Here is a 16,982-nt window from a genome sequence, read left to right as displayed (position 1 = left end):
TCTATTTGTCTCTTTTTTTCTTCCTTTCCCTTGCTTTCTTTCTTTTTCCCTTCTTTTTTTTCTCTTTCTCATTCTCTTTAACTTTCTCTTGCTTGTTCTCTCTTTCTTTTCATCTTTCTTTCTCTTGCTTCCTTTATTTTTTTTCTTTCTCCCTCTTTCCCCCTCTCTTTTTCACTCTCTGGATCTTTCTCTTACCTGTTTTCTTCCTGTGTTATTTAATCTCTCTTTCTCTTGCTGTCTTTCTTTCTTTCTTTCTTTCTTTCTCTTGCTTTATTTTTTCTTTCTCCCATTTTTCCTCTATGTTTCTCACTCCCTAGATTTTTTTTTGCTGTCTCGCTCTCTCTTTCTTTTAATCTTTCTTTCTCTTGTTTACCTCATATTTTCTTTCTCCCTTTTTCCTCTCTCTTTCTCATTCTTTTAATGTTTCTCATGCTCGTTCCCTCTCTTTCCTTTAATCTTTCTTTCTCTTGCTGTATGCCTTTCTCTCTCTCTCTCTCTCTCTCTCTCTCTCTCTCCATCTCTCTTCTTTGCATCTTTCTCTCTCTTGTTCTCTGTCAATTCATCTCACTTTGCATCTTTCTCTTTCGGTCTCTCGCTCTTTTTGTCTCTATTTTCTCTTTTTTTTTTCTTTCTTTCTCTAGTTTTCTTTCTTTCTCTCCCTTTATTTCCCTTTCTAATTCTCTCCCTCTTTTTCTTGCTCATTCTCTCTCTTTCTTTTAATCTTTCTTTCTCTTGTTGGCTTTATTTCTTCCGCTTGCTTTCTTTATTTTTTTCTTTCTCGCTTTTCCCCTCTCTATTTTTCAATCTCTTGATCTTTCTCTCGCTCTCGCTCTCTTTCTAACTCACTCGTCATCTCTTCTCTTTGCATCTTTCTCTCTTGTTCTCTCTCTATTTGTCTCACTTTGCATGTTTCTCTTTCTGTCTCTCTCTGTCTCTATTTTTTTCTTTCTTTTTCTCTTTCTTTCTCTTGTTTTCTTTCTTTTTCCCCTCCCTATATGTTATGTCTATATTTTCTCATTCTCCCACTCTTTATCTTGCTCGTTCTCTCTCTCTTTCTTTTAACCGTTCTTTCTCTTGCTGTCTTTATTTCTTTTGCTTGCTTTCTTTTTTTTCTTTCTCGCTTTTCCCCCTCTCTTCCCCCCTCTCACTCTCTCTGTCGCTCTCTCTTTCTCTCTGTCCCTCTCTTTCTGTCTCTCTCTCTCTCTCTCTCTCTCTCTCTCTTGCTGTCTTTCTTTCTTTTTCTTGCTTTATTTTTTCTTTTTCCCATTTTTCCTTTATCTTTCTCACTCTCTCGATTTTTATTTTTCTCTCTCTCTCTTTCTCTTTCTTTTAATTTTTTCATTTTCAATTCGGTCCTTATTTCTTTCTCTTGCTTTCTTCATTCTTTCTTTCTCCTTTTTCCTCTTTCTTTCTTATTCTTTCAATGTTACCTCTTTTTCTTTTTTTTAATCTCTCTCTCTGTCTCTGTCTGTCTCTCTCTCTTGCTGTCTTTCTTTCTTTCTCTTGCTTTATTTTTTCTTTCTCCCATTTTTCCTTTATCTTTCTCACGCTCTCGATTTTTATCTTGCTCTCTCTCTCTCTCTCTTTTAATTTTTCCTGTCTCTTGCTGTCTTTCTTTCTTCCTATTGTTTTATTTTTTCTTTCTCTCATTTTTTTCTCTATTGTTCTATCTCTCATTTTTGATCTTGCTCTCGCTCTCTCTTTCTTTTAATTTTTTCATTCTCCTGCTGTCTTTATTTCTTTCTCTCGCTTTCATCATTCTTTCTTTCTCCCCTTTCCTCTTTCTTTTTCATTCTTTCAATGTTTCTTCTTTTTTTTCTTTTAATCTCTCTCTCTCTCTCTCTTTCTCTTTTTTTTCTCTCTCTCTTTAATCTACTCGTCCGGCCCCGTGACAGTGTTTTTCCTACCGTGTGGCCCCCGAGCTCTAAAACATTGTATATTTTAGAAAAGTCGCTTTCTTATTGCTAAATTCTCATAAATGTTCCTTTCGTCAAATTTTTTGCCCAAAACAAAATCCCCCAAACATAAAACGACAAAAAATTAGACAATTCTAAGAAAAAAATGCTGCCACCTAGTGGATATGTAAAGCTATTACAGTCACTTTTCTGATGACAGGGAGCCTGCACGGAGAATCGGCAATGTCACCATTTTTAGTTTTGTTTTTTTATTTCTTGCCATTTGAATTCTTTATTTATTCTTCCCTTACCTTTGCGAACACCGCCCCCTACAGGTGCACCACTCCTATTTGTCTCCACCTGGATGGCAGTCAAGTACCTGTATGAGAACCAAGAGTAGGTGATTTTCCGCCATTTTCTTTTCAATATTCCACACATTCTCATTGCTTACGTGGTTGAAGGTGCTGGGAGAGGAACATCAACATGGGCTACTGGTGGATCATCCGTTCCCCCATTTTGGCAGCTTACCTGGTAAGGGTGCGCAAACTACGGCCTGCAGAAAACTGGTCGAAATATCAGGGCATAGTACATAAAGTGCTACTCATTAAAACATGTTTGGTTAGGTGCTATCTTTGTCCCCTGTGTCCCTTTTGGGGTCTACAGCAAATATACTACTACAAAAATACATTTTTTAAAAATACTACTTAAAAACAGGGACCTAATATATTATTTTACCTTTATTCTGGAGAAAAATATACTATATAGGAAAACCATAGAATACTACTACAGTAATGCTATACTATAAAAAAACTACAGAAATGCAACTACAGTCATTTTACAAAAAATACTACATCAATATTGCAAAAGTACTACGATGGAAATACTCCAAAAATTAAAAAAAATCAGCTAAAATACTACTCTGAGAATACCTCAGAAATACGTCTACAGAAATACTACAAAAATGCTACTACAGTAGTAATATAATATCATATATAAATCATGTTTTATAATATACCGGTAAGTATATAATAAAAATTCTACTATGGAAATATTAAATAGACGCTACAAAAATACTGCGACTGGAATACTGCAACCATATGGCAGAGATACTACAAAATAATGACAGAAATACTACAGAAGTACTACAATACACTACTACGAAAATACAACAAAAATAAAACTACAGTAATACTAAAGAAGGACTACAGGAATACAACAAAATATTTACAATTAAAATACTACGGAAATCCTACAAAAACGGGACTATGGAAATACTACAATAATACAATAATACTACTGCAGCAATACTACAGATGTAAGACAAAAATTCTTCTATGAAAATACTGCAAAAGATAAAACTACAGCAACACTCCAAGATACTACAGAATTACTATTGATGTAAAACAAAACGTCTGCTATGAAAATACTACAAAAGATAAAACTACAGTAATACTCCAAAATACTACAGAAATACTACAGATGTACAACAAAAAAATCAACGACAAAAATAGTGCAATGGATAAAACTACAGTAATAGTACAAAATGCTACAGAAATACTACAGATAAACAACAAAACGTCTACTATGAAAATACTTCAAAAGAGAAAACTACAGCAATACTACAAAATACTACATAAAAACTACAGATGTACAACAAAACGTCTACTATGAAAATACTATAAAAGATTAAACTACAGAAATATTAAAAAACACCACAGAAACACTACTGCTGTACAACAAAACATCTACTATGAAAATACTACAAAAGTTAAAACTACAGAAATACTACAGATGTACAACAAAACGTCTACTATTAAAATACTCCAAAAGATAAAACTACAGCAATATTCCAAAATACTACAGAAACACTACTGCTGTACAACAAAACATCTACTATGAAAATACTACAAAAGTTAAAACTACAGAAATAATACAGACGTTCAACAAAACGTCTACTATTAAAATACTCCAAAAGATAAAACTACAGCAATATTCCAAAATACTACAGAAATACTACTGTTGTACAACAAAACATCTACTATGAAAATACTACAAAAGTTAAAACTACAGAAATACTAAAGACGTTCAACAAAACGTCTACTATTAAAATACTCCAAAAGATAAAACTACAGCAATATTCCAAAATACTACAGAAATACTACTGTTGTACAACAAAACATCTACTATGAAAATACTACAAAAGTTAAAACTACAGAAATACTAAAGACGTTCAACAAAACGTCTACTATTAAAATACTCCAAAAGATAAAACTACAGCAATATTCCAAAATACTACAGAAATACTACTGTTGTACAACAAAACATCTACTATGAAAATACTACAAAAGTTAAAACTACAGAAATACTAAAGACGTTCAACAAAACGTCTACTATTAAAATACTCCAAAAGATAAAACTACAGCAATATTCCAAAATACTACAGAAATACTACTGTTGTACAACAAAATGTCTTCTATGAAATACTTCAAAAGATAAAATTACAGAAATACTACAGATGTACAACAAAACGTCTACTATGAAAATACTACAAAAGATAAAACTACTGAAATACTACGGATGTACAACAAAACGTTTACAATGAAAATACTTCAAAAGAGAAAACTACAGCAACACTACAAAACACTACAGAAAAACTACAGATGTACAACAAAACGTCGACTATGAAAATACTCCAAAAGATAAAACTACAGCAATATTCCAAAATACTACAGAAATACTACTGTTGTACAACAAAATGTCTTCTATGAAATACTTCAAAAGATAAAATTACAGAAATACTACAGATGTACAACAAAACGTCTACTATGAAAATACTACAAGATAAAACTACAGCAATACTACACAAATACAACGTAAATAAAACACATGTCTGATTGCCAAAATACTAAAAAAAAAAATATATATATATACAATTACAGTATTTCTTCAAGACTAAATAGGAAATGAAGTGCTTATAATAGGGACCTAAATAAAAGAACTTGTCTGCATGAAGCAATGCGGCCCCTGACTCTAAATAGTAGATCCCCCAGGTTACAGCGCCCCCGCCTTAAAAGGAAAAAAATGTTTTGGGCCCCTCTTTAAAGCATTTCCCCTACTACGCAACATCAACAATCAAGTACCGTATTTTCCGCACTATAAGGCGCACCTAAAAGTCTTCATTTTTTTCAAAAGCTGACCATGCGCCTTATAATACAGTGCGCCTTATATATGCCTCAATATTAAGTCGCAAAGTCTTGCAACTAAGGTGTATGCTGGGATTTATATACCGGCGTTTCATTGGCTAACCAATGTGTCAATCATCATTTGAATCGATCGCTATTGGCTGAAGGTATTCGGAACCTCGGATTGGCTAGAGGGCCGAAACAAACCCTGCAATTGGCCGAAACAGATGTGTCAATCATCAGTCAAATCGATCGCTATTGGCTGAAGTTATTCGGAGCCTCGGATAGGCTAGAGGGCCGAAACAAACCCTGCAATTGGCCGAAACAGATGTGTCAATCATCAGTCAAATCGATCGCTATTGGCTGAAGTTATTCGGAGCCTCGGATAGGCTAGAGGGCCGAAACAAACCCTGCAATTGGCCGAAACAGATGTGTCAATCATCGGTCAAATCGATCGCTATTGGCTGAAGTTATTCGGAGCCTCGGATTGGCTAGAGGGCCGAAACAAACCCTGCAATTGGCCGAAACAGATGTGTCAATCATCGGTCAAATCGATCGCTATTGGCTGAAGTTATTCGGAGCCTCGGATTGGCTAGAGGGCCGAAACAAACCCTGCAATTGGCCGAAACAGATGTGTCAATCATCAGTCAAATCGATCGCTATTGGCTGAAGTTATTCGGAGCCTCGGATAGGCTAGAGGGCCGAAACAAACCCTGCAATTGGCCGAAACAGATGTGTCAATCATCAGTCAAATCGATCGCTATTGGCTGAAGTTATTCGGAGCCTCGGATTGGCTAGAGGGCCGAAACAAACCCTGCAATTGGCCGAAACAGATGTGTCAATCATCGGTCAAATCGATCGCTATTGGCTGAAGTTATTCGGAGCCTCGGATAGGCTAGAGGGCCGAAACAAACCCTGCAATTGGCCGAAACAGATGTGTCAATCATCGGTCAAATCGATCGCTATTGGCTGAAGTTATTCGGAGCCTCGGATTGGCTAGAGGGCCGAAACAAACCCTGCAATTGGCCGAAAAAGATGTGTCAATCATCAGTCAAATCGATCGCTATTGGCTGAAGTTATTCGGAGCCTCGGATAGGCTAGAGGGCCGAAACAAACCCTGCAATTGGCCGAAACAGATGTGTCAATCATCAGTCAAATCGATCGCTATTGGCTGAAGTTATTCGGAGCCTCGGATAGGCTAGAGGGCCGAAACAAACCCTGCAATTGGCCGAAAAAGATGAATGAATAGCTAAACTGCGCCATAAAGAAACATGTTTCATTAGTCTGTATTTGTAAATATTTGACTCTCCTGGATTGACTACACTCACGGTTGTAAGAAGGCCATGATTGCGTATCATTATTGAACGTGAGAACTTAGGTGAGCTATGCGGCTTTATATTTTCCCGGTATCTTGTTTTAGAACCATCTTGATGTTGCTGTGATGAGTTGAGTGAATTAATCTTAATTCCAAGTGTTTATTGTCACAGTAAAGTTGCGAGCGAAAAAGAAAATAGAAACTAAGGAATGGTTGGCATTTCTTGAATCCCAAGACTTTAACCTTCCGAATGACATTTGAAACGACGCATTTGAGTGACATCGTAAGGACACCGCATCCGCACGTGTCTACGACACGTATTTGCTTCTTTGCAAGCTTTGGGAATGTTAAGGGGGTAATCAGTTGGACTGAACCATCTGACTGTTTTGTCCACGTTCCCATTGTAGCGCCTTATAATCCGGTGCGCCTTATCTATGGAAGATATAGGACCAAAAACTATTTTTTGGGGGTGCGCCCTATAACCCTATAGTGCGGAAAATACGGCACTTTGCCTTGGGAATCCTTATGGAGTGCCACCATTCGTTTCTTAAGGTCCCCAGAGAGTTCCTTGCCATGGTGTGCCATATTGGGAGCTTCCGTGACCAGTATGACAGTGTATCCTGATTTTTTAAAACGCTGGAGGATCTTATCCACTGTACTTTCAGGGTGTTAGTAATCATTTCTTGCCTCGGGCATCCTTATGTAGTGCCACAATTCATTGTTTTGAAGGTCCCCAGAGAGTTCTTCGCCATGGTGTGCCATATTGGGAGCTTCTGTGACCAGTGCACGGACACTTGACAATGTCACAATTATGGCGATTTACCAGTAACCCGTTTAAAAGGACAATTTGTGATATTTAGTGCCTATCAGTGGTACAAAAATCTTTCATTAAGTAAAAAACAATGTTCATTTAAAAAAGAAATCATAGGTCGTGGAATTTGTACACCCCATCCCATTTCTTTAGAGATTTCATCATCGTGCTTAATTGAACAACACTGAAGAAACATCGCTTTGACACAATGAAAGGTAGTCCGTGTAAAGCTTATAGCAGTGTCGATTGATTTTAACCCTCAAAAGACTCAAAATATAGCCATCCATAAAGTGAGTACACCCTAAGGTGAAAGTTCCTAAAGTGTATGGACTGAGTACTTCCAATTCTTCTCTCATTTCAGATCAATTTTTTCATTTTTATACGAATCATCAAAATTTTGATGTCCAAGCTCAGAGCTCATCAGATGAGGTACACGGACTACAAGTTCAGGTAAGAGCTCTTCTTTTTTTTATTATTATTCTATTTTCATTTGAAGCCCTTTCGCACAAAACGATTTTCAAATATATCTTTCTTTCTTTCTCATAAACTAAGTTATTTTTTGATGGCGAGCATTCTCAACCGAAGGTGAAACAAAACCCGCGTCTCTCTCAAGCACAGCAACCAACTCTTATATTCTCTACTTTTAAACTTACTAAAAAAATAAAACATTTATAGTGCCCAAAATACTTCTTTCTTTGTTAATAAATTAACCCGAGGAAGGCCCAGGTTTCAGTTTTTCCTTGATCGTTACATTTCAGAGAAATCAGATATTGGTATCGATTGATAGTACGAAGAGCCAAAAGAGATGGGTTTCTAAGCAGAGCTGTCCTCTTGGGGGTGACCAGTAGGGGGCGATGGCGCTTCATATGACAACGCCGTAAGGACGAGCCAACAGAGCAGGCGGGTCGGCGTCATTTTTATGCACTTTTGAAAAACAAAACATTATTTAGACTGTCTAGAAACACGGCAATCATTTCAAGCATTTTCAAGGACTCCACCCAAAATTCAAGCACTTTCCAGACCTAATTCAAGCACTTTTAAGGACACTTTTTCAATTTTTCCAGTACATTCACAGGAAGAAATCCGGCTTTGTTGATTTTGATGAGTAAAATGAAGTGGTCATCTTGCTGCTAACATGATTTGTGCTATTTTGAGCCGTTCCCATCAAGATCTACGATTTTTGGTGTCAATGGGCTGCTATAAACTGACAAGAATTCTGCCATTATTCTTCAACAACGCATGCATAGGTGTCATTTTTACGCACTTTTTAAAAACATAACGTTATTTATTGCTTGGTCTATAGACTGTTAAGAAACACGGCGATCATTTCAAGCATTGTCAAGCACCCCACCCCACCCAAAATTCAAGCACTTTCCAGACCTAATTCAAGCACTTTCAAGGCCACTTTTTCAATTTTTCCAGTACATTCAAAGGAAGAAATCCGGCTTTGTTGATTATCTTGCTGCTAACACATGATTTGTGCTATTTTGAGCCGTTCCCATCTATGATCTCTAATCTTTTGGTGTCAATGGGCTGCTATAAACTGACAGGAATTCTGCCATTATTCTTCAACAATGCATAGGTGTTAGGTGATAATGGAGTTCAATATGGAAGACAAAAAAAAAAGAAAGAAAGTACTGTATGTATGACAAGCAGAACAATTTGGGTAAAATCTTTTACAATTTTTTTCGTGGATCTGTGAATATTTTTTTCAGTTTTTCAGTTTTTCAGAGATTTACTATAAAACATATTCAATTACTCATTACTGAATAATTTTGTGCATACGGTTTTGTTATTATTGATCATTTATCGTTAAAACTGAGCTGAGCCAAAAGCTCCGGTTTTCTAAACAGAGCTGTCCTCTCGGGTGTGACCGGTAGGGGGCGGCGGCGCTTCACATGACAACGCCATAAAGACGAGCCACCAGAGCGGGCCTGTCGGCGTCATTTTTACACACGTATTCATTGCGCAGCCAAGAAACACGGCCGTCGCAACAATTTCAAGCATTTTCGAGCACTTTCCAGACTGAATTCAAGCATTTTCAAGGATTTCAAACCTGTTTGTTTTTTTCTGCTCCAGGTTGGCCAAGTCCACCCTGACCCTCATCCCCTTACTGGGGATCCACGCCATCCTTTTCACCTTCGTGGTGGACGAATCCGTCCCCAAAGGTTCTACGTTGCGCCTGGTCCGGCTTTTCTGCGACCTCCTCTTTAACTCTTTCCAGGTTGGACCCGGACCCACCCCGACCCACCCGGACCCGCCCTTTACCCGTCTGACTTTTTTTTTTCCTGCAGGGGCTGCTCGTCGCCATCTTGTACTGCTTTGTCAACAAAGAGGTGAGGCGGTGTTAGAAAATTATTTGAATTCAACACAAACGTTTTCTTCTTTTTTCCGTGTTTTTTTTTTTCTACTTTTTTTTTAAAATTCCTTTAAAAAAAATCTTTTTTTTAATTTTTTCCGAGCTGTTACTTTTTTCTTTTTGTTCTCCGTTTACTTTTTTTCCCAAGTTTCTTTCTTTTCTTTTTTTCTGGCTTTTTTCTCAATTTTTCCTTCTTTTTTTCTCTTCCTTTTGTTTCTTTTTTTCTCAGCTTTTCACTACTTTTTCATTTTGGTATTTTTTTTTCTTTTTCGTTCTATTCCCCCCTTCCTTTAAGTCATATTGTGCATCATTTTACATAATATTTGGTCGTGTTGGGATGAAAGAAGCAAAAACGACCCGAAGAGCCGTTTAGGACCCGAAAGAGCCGGTTCCTTTTAGTGAGCCGAGCCGAAGGAGCCAATTACTAACTTTACTCAACTTCGTTCTACTTCGACTCGACTTCAAAATACCGACACAACGTCAGGTGAACCCGTGTATTTTGACCTTCATGCATTATAACTTTGACTTAATTCGCTTCTTAATGATCAATTTCGAGCCCTGATTTTTGTGCGCAGGCTAGATTTTCTTGTGCGCAGAATAGCTCTGGGCAGTGTGCAATTGCGCACACATGCAGCTTAGAGGGAGCATTGGTCACAAGCACCAAAAATGCTTTAAAAACAAGGTGCAAGCAAAGTTATATTGCAAAAATGTCATCAAATACCGCAAACAAATAGGATACTGGCGCAGACTGGGCGAGAAAACGAAGCGAGTGCGTTCGCTATGTGCAGAGAACCGCCCACCCCTACCGGTCACCCGATGCTCTGAGTACGTTACCAGTGTTTACAGTTTGTTCAGTGGGTTTTCGTCATAAAGTATCTCAACGGTGAACATACGTTGTTTCATGAGCTCCCACATAATGGATTTCTTAGCGACGTAAAGTTTGAAAAGCCTATTGTAAACTGAGACTGTGCCCTGTAAAAACTGGACTGAACCATTGGTGCGATCGTGTTGCATGTGCCCAATCTAATCTTCGAAAGTCTTGCACGAGCGAAATTTTCATCTCAGAGTCAGACGTATTCATGAAAAGAACAAGATCTCAAAACAAATCAGTATAATTATGATAAGTGACTTCGGCTGGTCGAGTGGGGTAGCAGGTGGATGCAGAGGGGGGCGGAGACAACAACAAAAGATTAAAAACGGAACTGATTTTAAAACTGCAAGGACGGCCATGCCCTCTGAACTTTACCTAGCGTTGATCGCTTCCTTATTTTTAATATCAATAGTCCTGATTGTGGATCGGCTCTAGTTTCCCAACCAATTTTTTTTTTCCTGTGCTTCTCTCAGTTTTGTCTCGCGGGCCGAATTCAATCCATAGTAGGCCATAGTTTGTCGACCCCCGACGTATAACACGGGATCCTTTTTCCTTCCCATTTACTTGAGTGTTTCATTTAATCTCCCCTGTGCAATCCCATTATCCCGTCCCCGACCCCGTCCCCGTCCCCCCGTCCCCCCGTCCCCGCCCCAGGTGCAGTCGGAGCTGCTCAAAAAATGGAGGCGCTGGAAACTGGGCAAGGACATCGACGAGGAATACCGCCACACCCACAGCCAAACGCCTCACGTCAAAAGCGGGAGCGACCCGAACGGGGGAGCAGCCAGGACGTCGGGGACGGGACGGGCGGAGGAAAGCAGGCGATTGGTGGTGTCCGACGGGGACAAGGGTGACCTTCGACTGACCTTCCTGTCCCAGCCGGGCCCCGCCTCTTCCTCCGCCTCCTCGTCTTGGGGCGGGGCCTGCCGGAGAGGGGCCACGGCCACGCAAGAAACTCGCGTTTGAGTTGGGAAATCGTGGGCTCCGAATCGACCTCTTACGTGTGGGAGAGCTATTTACAAGTTGCTAACGCTAGAAAAGGCATTCGACTCGTTACAACTGACGGTTGGAGAGGAGGAACATACGTCCCTCTCCTTGGTCGCGCTCCTAACTCTGGGAAGGCCCTTCCCCCACCAAACTGTTTTTATTTAGGCCACAGGTGTCCAACAGGCGGCCCGAGGGCCAGATCAGGCCCGCTAAGGGATTGAATCAGGCCCGCGAGACAACGATCAGGGAAGTGCAAGAGAAAAACGAGCTGCAGGTTGAAACAGATCCACTTGATGTTGACGAAGCCAGGTGCCTCGAACAAATGCTGTACTTGTATTTCTCTCTTTCTCTCTCTCCCTCCCTTTTTCTTTCACTCTCTATCTTGCTCTTTCACTCTCTCTCTTTCTCTTTCTTTGTTCCTCTTTGTCTCTCTTCCTTTTTTCCTTTTCTCTCTTTCTCTCTCTTGCTGTCCACTTCTCTCTCACAAATGCTGTACTTGTATTTCTTTCTTTCTCTCTCTCTTTCACTCTCTCTTTCTTTTTCTCTTTCTTTGTTCCTCTTTGTCTTTTTACCTTCTTTTGCTCTCTCTTCACTTTTTCCTTTTTTTCCCTCTCTTGCTTTCCCCTTCTCTCTTTCTCCCCTTCTCCTTTCTCTCTTTCTTTCAATTTGGATTTCGTTCTTTCTCTTTCTTTCCCCCTCTCTCACTATTTCTCTTTTAATCCCTTTTGTTTCTCACGCGCTCTCTCTCTCTTTATCCCACCCTCTCTACATTTGTCTCCCTCTCTCTCTTATTTCTTCCTCTTTTTTTTCCCTTTCTTATTTCTCTTTAATCTACAAGTCCGGCCCCGGAGAGAATGTTTGTTCTATCGTGTGGCCCCCGAGTTCAAATGAGTTTGACTCCCCTGATTTAGGCAGGACAAAGAAACCCCAGGCAGAGGTAAGATCGGGTATTAAAGCCCCGCCCCGACCAATCATCTTTATTTCCTGGAGAGAAGCAAACCACAAATTTCCAATTTTATCTGCGAGGAGTCGGGAGGAGAGGCGATTGATGACACCAAAACTACACTACTCTCTAAAAGATTGGGGTCACCCGGACAATTTTGTGTTTTCCATGAAAATGTCGCACGTTTATTTATCAAATGAATATCTGTGTTCTTTTGCCCAAAATTTGTTGTCTCGGATATGGCTTTTCCTTTGCCACTCGGCATCTCAGGGGTCGCCCCTTCGCGGTAGGGCTGTCGATCTCATTTGAGCTGGGGGCCGCATGCCGGGAAAAACAAGTCTCACGGGGGCCAGGTTAGTAGGTTTAAGAGAAAGAGAAAGAGAGAGGAAGAAAAAGAGAGAAAAAAAAGATGAAAGGAGAAATAACAAGTGAAACAGTGTATTAGAGAGAGAGAGACAAAAAGGGAGAAAGAGTGAGAGAAATCGAGAGACCACAATAGAGAGAGAACAAGGGAGAAAAGGAGAGAGAAAATGGGGGCAACATGAGAGAGAGAGAGAGAGAGAGAGAGAGAGAGAGAGAGGGAGAGTGAGAATGGAGAGATCACAATAGAGAGAAAACAAGGGAGAAAAGGAGGGTGAATGAGGGAGACAGTGTGAGAGAGAGAAAGTGAGAAAGAGAGAGAGAATTGGAGGGACTACAAAAGAGAGAGAAAGGGAGGAAAAAAAGAGACGGAAAGAAAGACAAAAAAGAGAGCAAAGAAAGAATATGAGAAAGACAGACTATCAAAAGAACGACAGAAGACAAAAAGACAGAGAGAAAGATAGAGTGGACTAAGGGAGTAAGAAATGAAGGGAGAAAGAGAATTAAAGAACGAAAGAGGGAGGGAGAAATGGAAAAAAGGGAAAGGAAGAGAGCGCATGACAAAGACAGAAAAAATTAGATTTAGAGAGAGAATGAGAAATAAATAAGAAAGAGTGAGAAAGAAAGGTATAAAATAAAGAAAATAAGAAAAGACAGAGCAAGCAAGACAGAAAAAGAGGGAGAGAGAGGGAGAGAGAGGGAGAAAGAGAGAGAGAGAAAATGTGAGAAATAGACACCACAATAGAAAGAGAAAGGGAGAAAAAGAGGTATCGAGAAAGACAGAAAGAAAGACAAAAAAAGAGAGAGGAATAACAAGGGAAAAAATGTGAGAAAGACGGACTATCAAAAGAATGACAGAAGAGAAAAATACAGAGAGGAAGATAGAGAGAAAGAAATCAAGGGAGAGAGAGAATTAAAGAGAGAAAGAGGGAGGGAGAAATAGAAAAAAATGGAGAGGAAGAGAGCGGATGATAAAGAGAAAGAAAACAAATAAAGATTTAGAGAGAGAAAGAGAAAGAAATAAGAAAGAATACAAGAAAGATAGAGAGAAAAAAGTTGGAAAAAGATAAAAAAAAGAAAAAAGAGAGCAAGCAATACAGAGAAAGAGAGAGACAGAGGAGAAATAAACACCACAATAGAAAAAGAAAGGGAGAAAAAGAGGTAAAGAAAAAGACGGAAAGACAACAAAAGAGAGCGGAATAACAAGAGATGTGAGAAAGACAGACTATCAAAAGAATGACAGAGGAGAAAAAGAAAGAAAGAAAGAAAGAAAGGGAGTAAGAAATCAAGGAAGGAAGATAATCCAAGGGAAAGGAAGAGAGCGCATAATAAAGACAGAAAGAAAAAAAATTACATTAAGATTTAGATTTAGAGAGAGAAGGAGAAAGAAATAAGAGAGAATAAAAGAAAGAGTGAAAAAAAAGGTATAAAATGAAGGAAATAAGAAAAGAGAGAGCGAGTAAGAGAGAAAAAAAAGAGAGAGAGAGAGGGATAAAGAGAGTAAGAAAAAGAGGAAAAATACTCCTACAGTTGCTTCGCGAGTTTTGCCTGGTTTGGGTGACTCTTTTCAAACTGCAGCTATTTTTCTCTTGCGCTTCTTTCGGCGTTGTCCTGCGGGCCGGCTTAAAACCTTTATCCGGCCCTGATCCAGCCCGCGGACCGCCTCTTGGACACCTGTGCCCTGTCGTGACAGCTCATTGGTTTTTTTGTTTGTTTACCCCGAACGCATGCAAATGTTAGCTACCGAGCTAGCTTACCCTCTTGCGATTAAAAGTTATCGGTGCCGGTATATTTTGATGTAATGCGGCACTTTAAGAGCGCAGCAGCAAGACAAAGAAGGACATCGACAAGGGGATAATAGACAAATACAGAAAGAGTACTTTGACATTGCAAGAGTTTAGTACAGTGCGTGTTGTGAAGACAGCCACTTCCTATTTTGTTTTTCTTTGGGGAGAGAAGCCCGCTCCAACCCGAACATAATGATTAACATACCGTATTTTCCGCACTATAAGGCGCACCTAAAAGTCTTCATTTTATTCAAAAGCTGACCATGCGCCTTATAATACAGTGCGCCTTATATATGGATCAATATTAAGTCGCAAAGTCTTGCAACTAAGGTGTACGCTGGGATTTATATACTGGCGTTTCATTGGCTAACCAATGTGTCAATCATCATTTGAATCGATCGCCATTGGCTGAAGTTATTCGGAGCCTCGGATTGGCTAGAGGGCCGAAACAAACCCTGCAATTGGCCGAAAAAGATGTGTCGATCATCGGTCAAATCGATCGCTATTGGCTAAAGTTATTCGGAGCCTCGGATAGGCTAGAGGGCCGAAACAAACCCTGCAATTGGCCGAAAAAGATGTGTCAATCATCGGTCAAATCGATCGCTATTGGCTGAAGTTATTCGGAGCCTCGGATTGGCTAGAGGGCCGAAACAAACCCTGCAATTGGCCGAAAAAGATGTGTCAATCATCCGTCAAATCGATCGCCAGTGGCTTGCTAAAGTACGCCATAAAAAAACATGTTTCATTAGTCTGTATTTGTAAATATTTGACTCTCCTGGATTTACTACACTCACGGATATAAGAGGACCATGGTTGCGTATCATTATTGAACACAACGACTTCGGTGAGCTACTCCGGGTTTTATATTGTCCCTGTATCTTGTTTCAGACTGAACTCGATGTTTCTGTAATAAGCGGTGCAGATAATGGATGGAATGGAGTGTCTATTTTTAAATTAAACTCAATTCCAAGTGTTTATTGTCATATGCACAGTAAAGTTGCGAGCGAAAAAGAAAATAGAAACTAAGGAATGGTTGGCATTTCTTGAATCCCAAGACTTCAACCTTCCGAATGATATTTGAAATGATGCATTTGAGTGACATCGTACGGACACCGCATCCGCACCTTTTCTCGACACATATTTGCAAGCTTTGGGAATGTAAGGGGGTAAGAAGTTGGACTGAACCATCTGACTGTTTTGTCCACGTTCCCATTGTAGCGCCTTATAATCCGGTGCGTCTTATGTATGTCAAATATAGGACCAAAAACTATTTTTTCGGGGTGCGCCCTATAACCCGGTGCGCCTTATAGTGCGGAAAGTACGGTAATTCAAAATTCAGAGGGCGGGGCTAGGATAAAAACCCCAAAAGGAAACATTAGAGAGGCAAGCACAAGAAATGAAAGACAGTTTAAGAGCTATGAAAATATGAATGCGTCATTTTCAATGATGAATAATGCTTCTGGGTTTTTTTTTTGTTGCCGTGGCAACCATTCACCGGGCCTCTACAACATTGTTTTTCAGCTTTATCGGAAACCTTAGCGCATCGGTGTCAAGCAGGCGGCCCGCGGGCCAGATCAGGCCCGCTAAGGGATTGTATCCGGCCCGCGAGACAACACTCAGAGAAGCGCAAGAGAAAAATAAGCTGCAGGTTGAAATATGTCAACTTGATGTTGCCAAAGCCAGGTGCCTCAAACAAAGACACTGGACTTGTATTTATTTCTCTCTCTCTCTTTCTTTTCCACTCCTTTTCTCCCACTCTGTCTCTTTCTCTTTCACTCTTTGTGTCTCTCTTTTTCTCTTACTTTGTTGCTCTTTGTTTCTTTCTCTCTCTGTGTCTTTTGAACTTCTTTTGCTCTAACTTCCTTTTTTCCATTTCTCTCTTTTGTCTTTCTCTCTTCTTACCCTTCGCGCTTTCTTTTCTCTTTTCTCTCCTTCTGTCTTTCTATTTCTCTTTGGATCTTTTCTTCCACTCCCTTTCTTTTTCCCCTCTCTCACGACTTTTTATCTTTTGTTTCTCTCTCTCTCTCTCTCTCTCGCTCTCTCTCTCTCTCTCTCACCCCTTTTCTCCCACTCTGTCTCTGTCTCTTTCACCCTCTGTGTCTCTCTTTTTTTCTTCCTTTTCTTTTTGTCTCTTTCTCTCTCTGTGTCTTTTAACCCAACTTCCTTTTTTCGTTTTCTCTCTTTTCTCTTTCTCTCTTCATACCCTCTGCGCTTTCTTTTCTCTTTTCTCTCCTTTCTATTTCTCTTTGGATTTCTTTCTTACTCTCCCTTTCTTTTTCCCCTCTCTCACGACTTTTTATCTTTTGTTTCTCTCTCTCTATCTCTCTCTCTTTCACCCCTTTTCTCCCTCTCTCTGCCTCTTTCACTCTCTGTGTCTCTCTTTTTCTCTTCCTTTGTTGCTCTTTGTCTCTTTCTCTCCCTGTGTCTTTTGAACTTCTTTTGCTCTAACTTCCTTTTTTCCTTTTCTCTCTTTTC

At 39.6% G+C, this 16,982-nt stretch overlaps 1 protein-coding gene across 3 annotated transcripts in view; it reads left to right on the top strand.

Annotated features, from left to right (window-relative positions):
• The window catches only part of LOC148360488 (glucagon receptor-like), a 59,791-nt gene extending 44,648 nt beyond the window's left edge, over positions 1 to 15,143 (top strand). For all 3 annotated transcript variants that reach the window (XM_088342971.1, XM_088342970.1, XM_088342969.1), the window contains 6 exons: positions 2,231 to 2,291; positions 2,357 to 2,426; positions 7,565 to 7,653; positions 9,283 to 9,427; positions 9,498 to 9,539; positions 11,088 to 15,143. In XM_088342971.1, coding sequence (XP_088199097.1) covers positions 2,231 to 2,291; positions 2,357 to 2,426; positions 7,565 to 7,653; positions 9,283 to 9,427; positions 9,498 to 9,539; positions 11,088 to 11,396 — 716 coding nt within the window. In that variant the 3' untranslated portion in view covers positions 11,397 to 15,143. The remainder of the gene's footprint in view (positions 1 to 2,230; positions 2,292 to 2,356; positions 2,427 to 7,564; positions 7,654 to 9,282; positions 9,428 to 9,497; positions 9,540 to 11,087) is intronic.
• The last annotated feature ends 1,839 nt before the right edge of the window (positions 15,144 to 16,982 follow it).

This window comes from Urocampus carinirostris, chromosome 8, assembly GCF_059441175.1.
Source record: "Urocampus carinirostris isolate Australia breed hairy pipefish chromosome 8, RoL_Ucar_1.0, whole genome shotgun sequence".
NCBI lineage: Eukaryota > Metazoa > Chordata > Actinopteri > Syngnathiformes > Syngnathidae > Urocampus > Urocampus carinirostris.
Note: the sequence above shows the minus strand (reverse complement) of the source record. Positions and strands in the feature narration are given on the sequence as shown.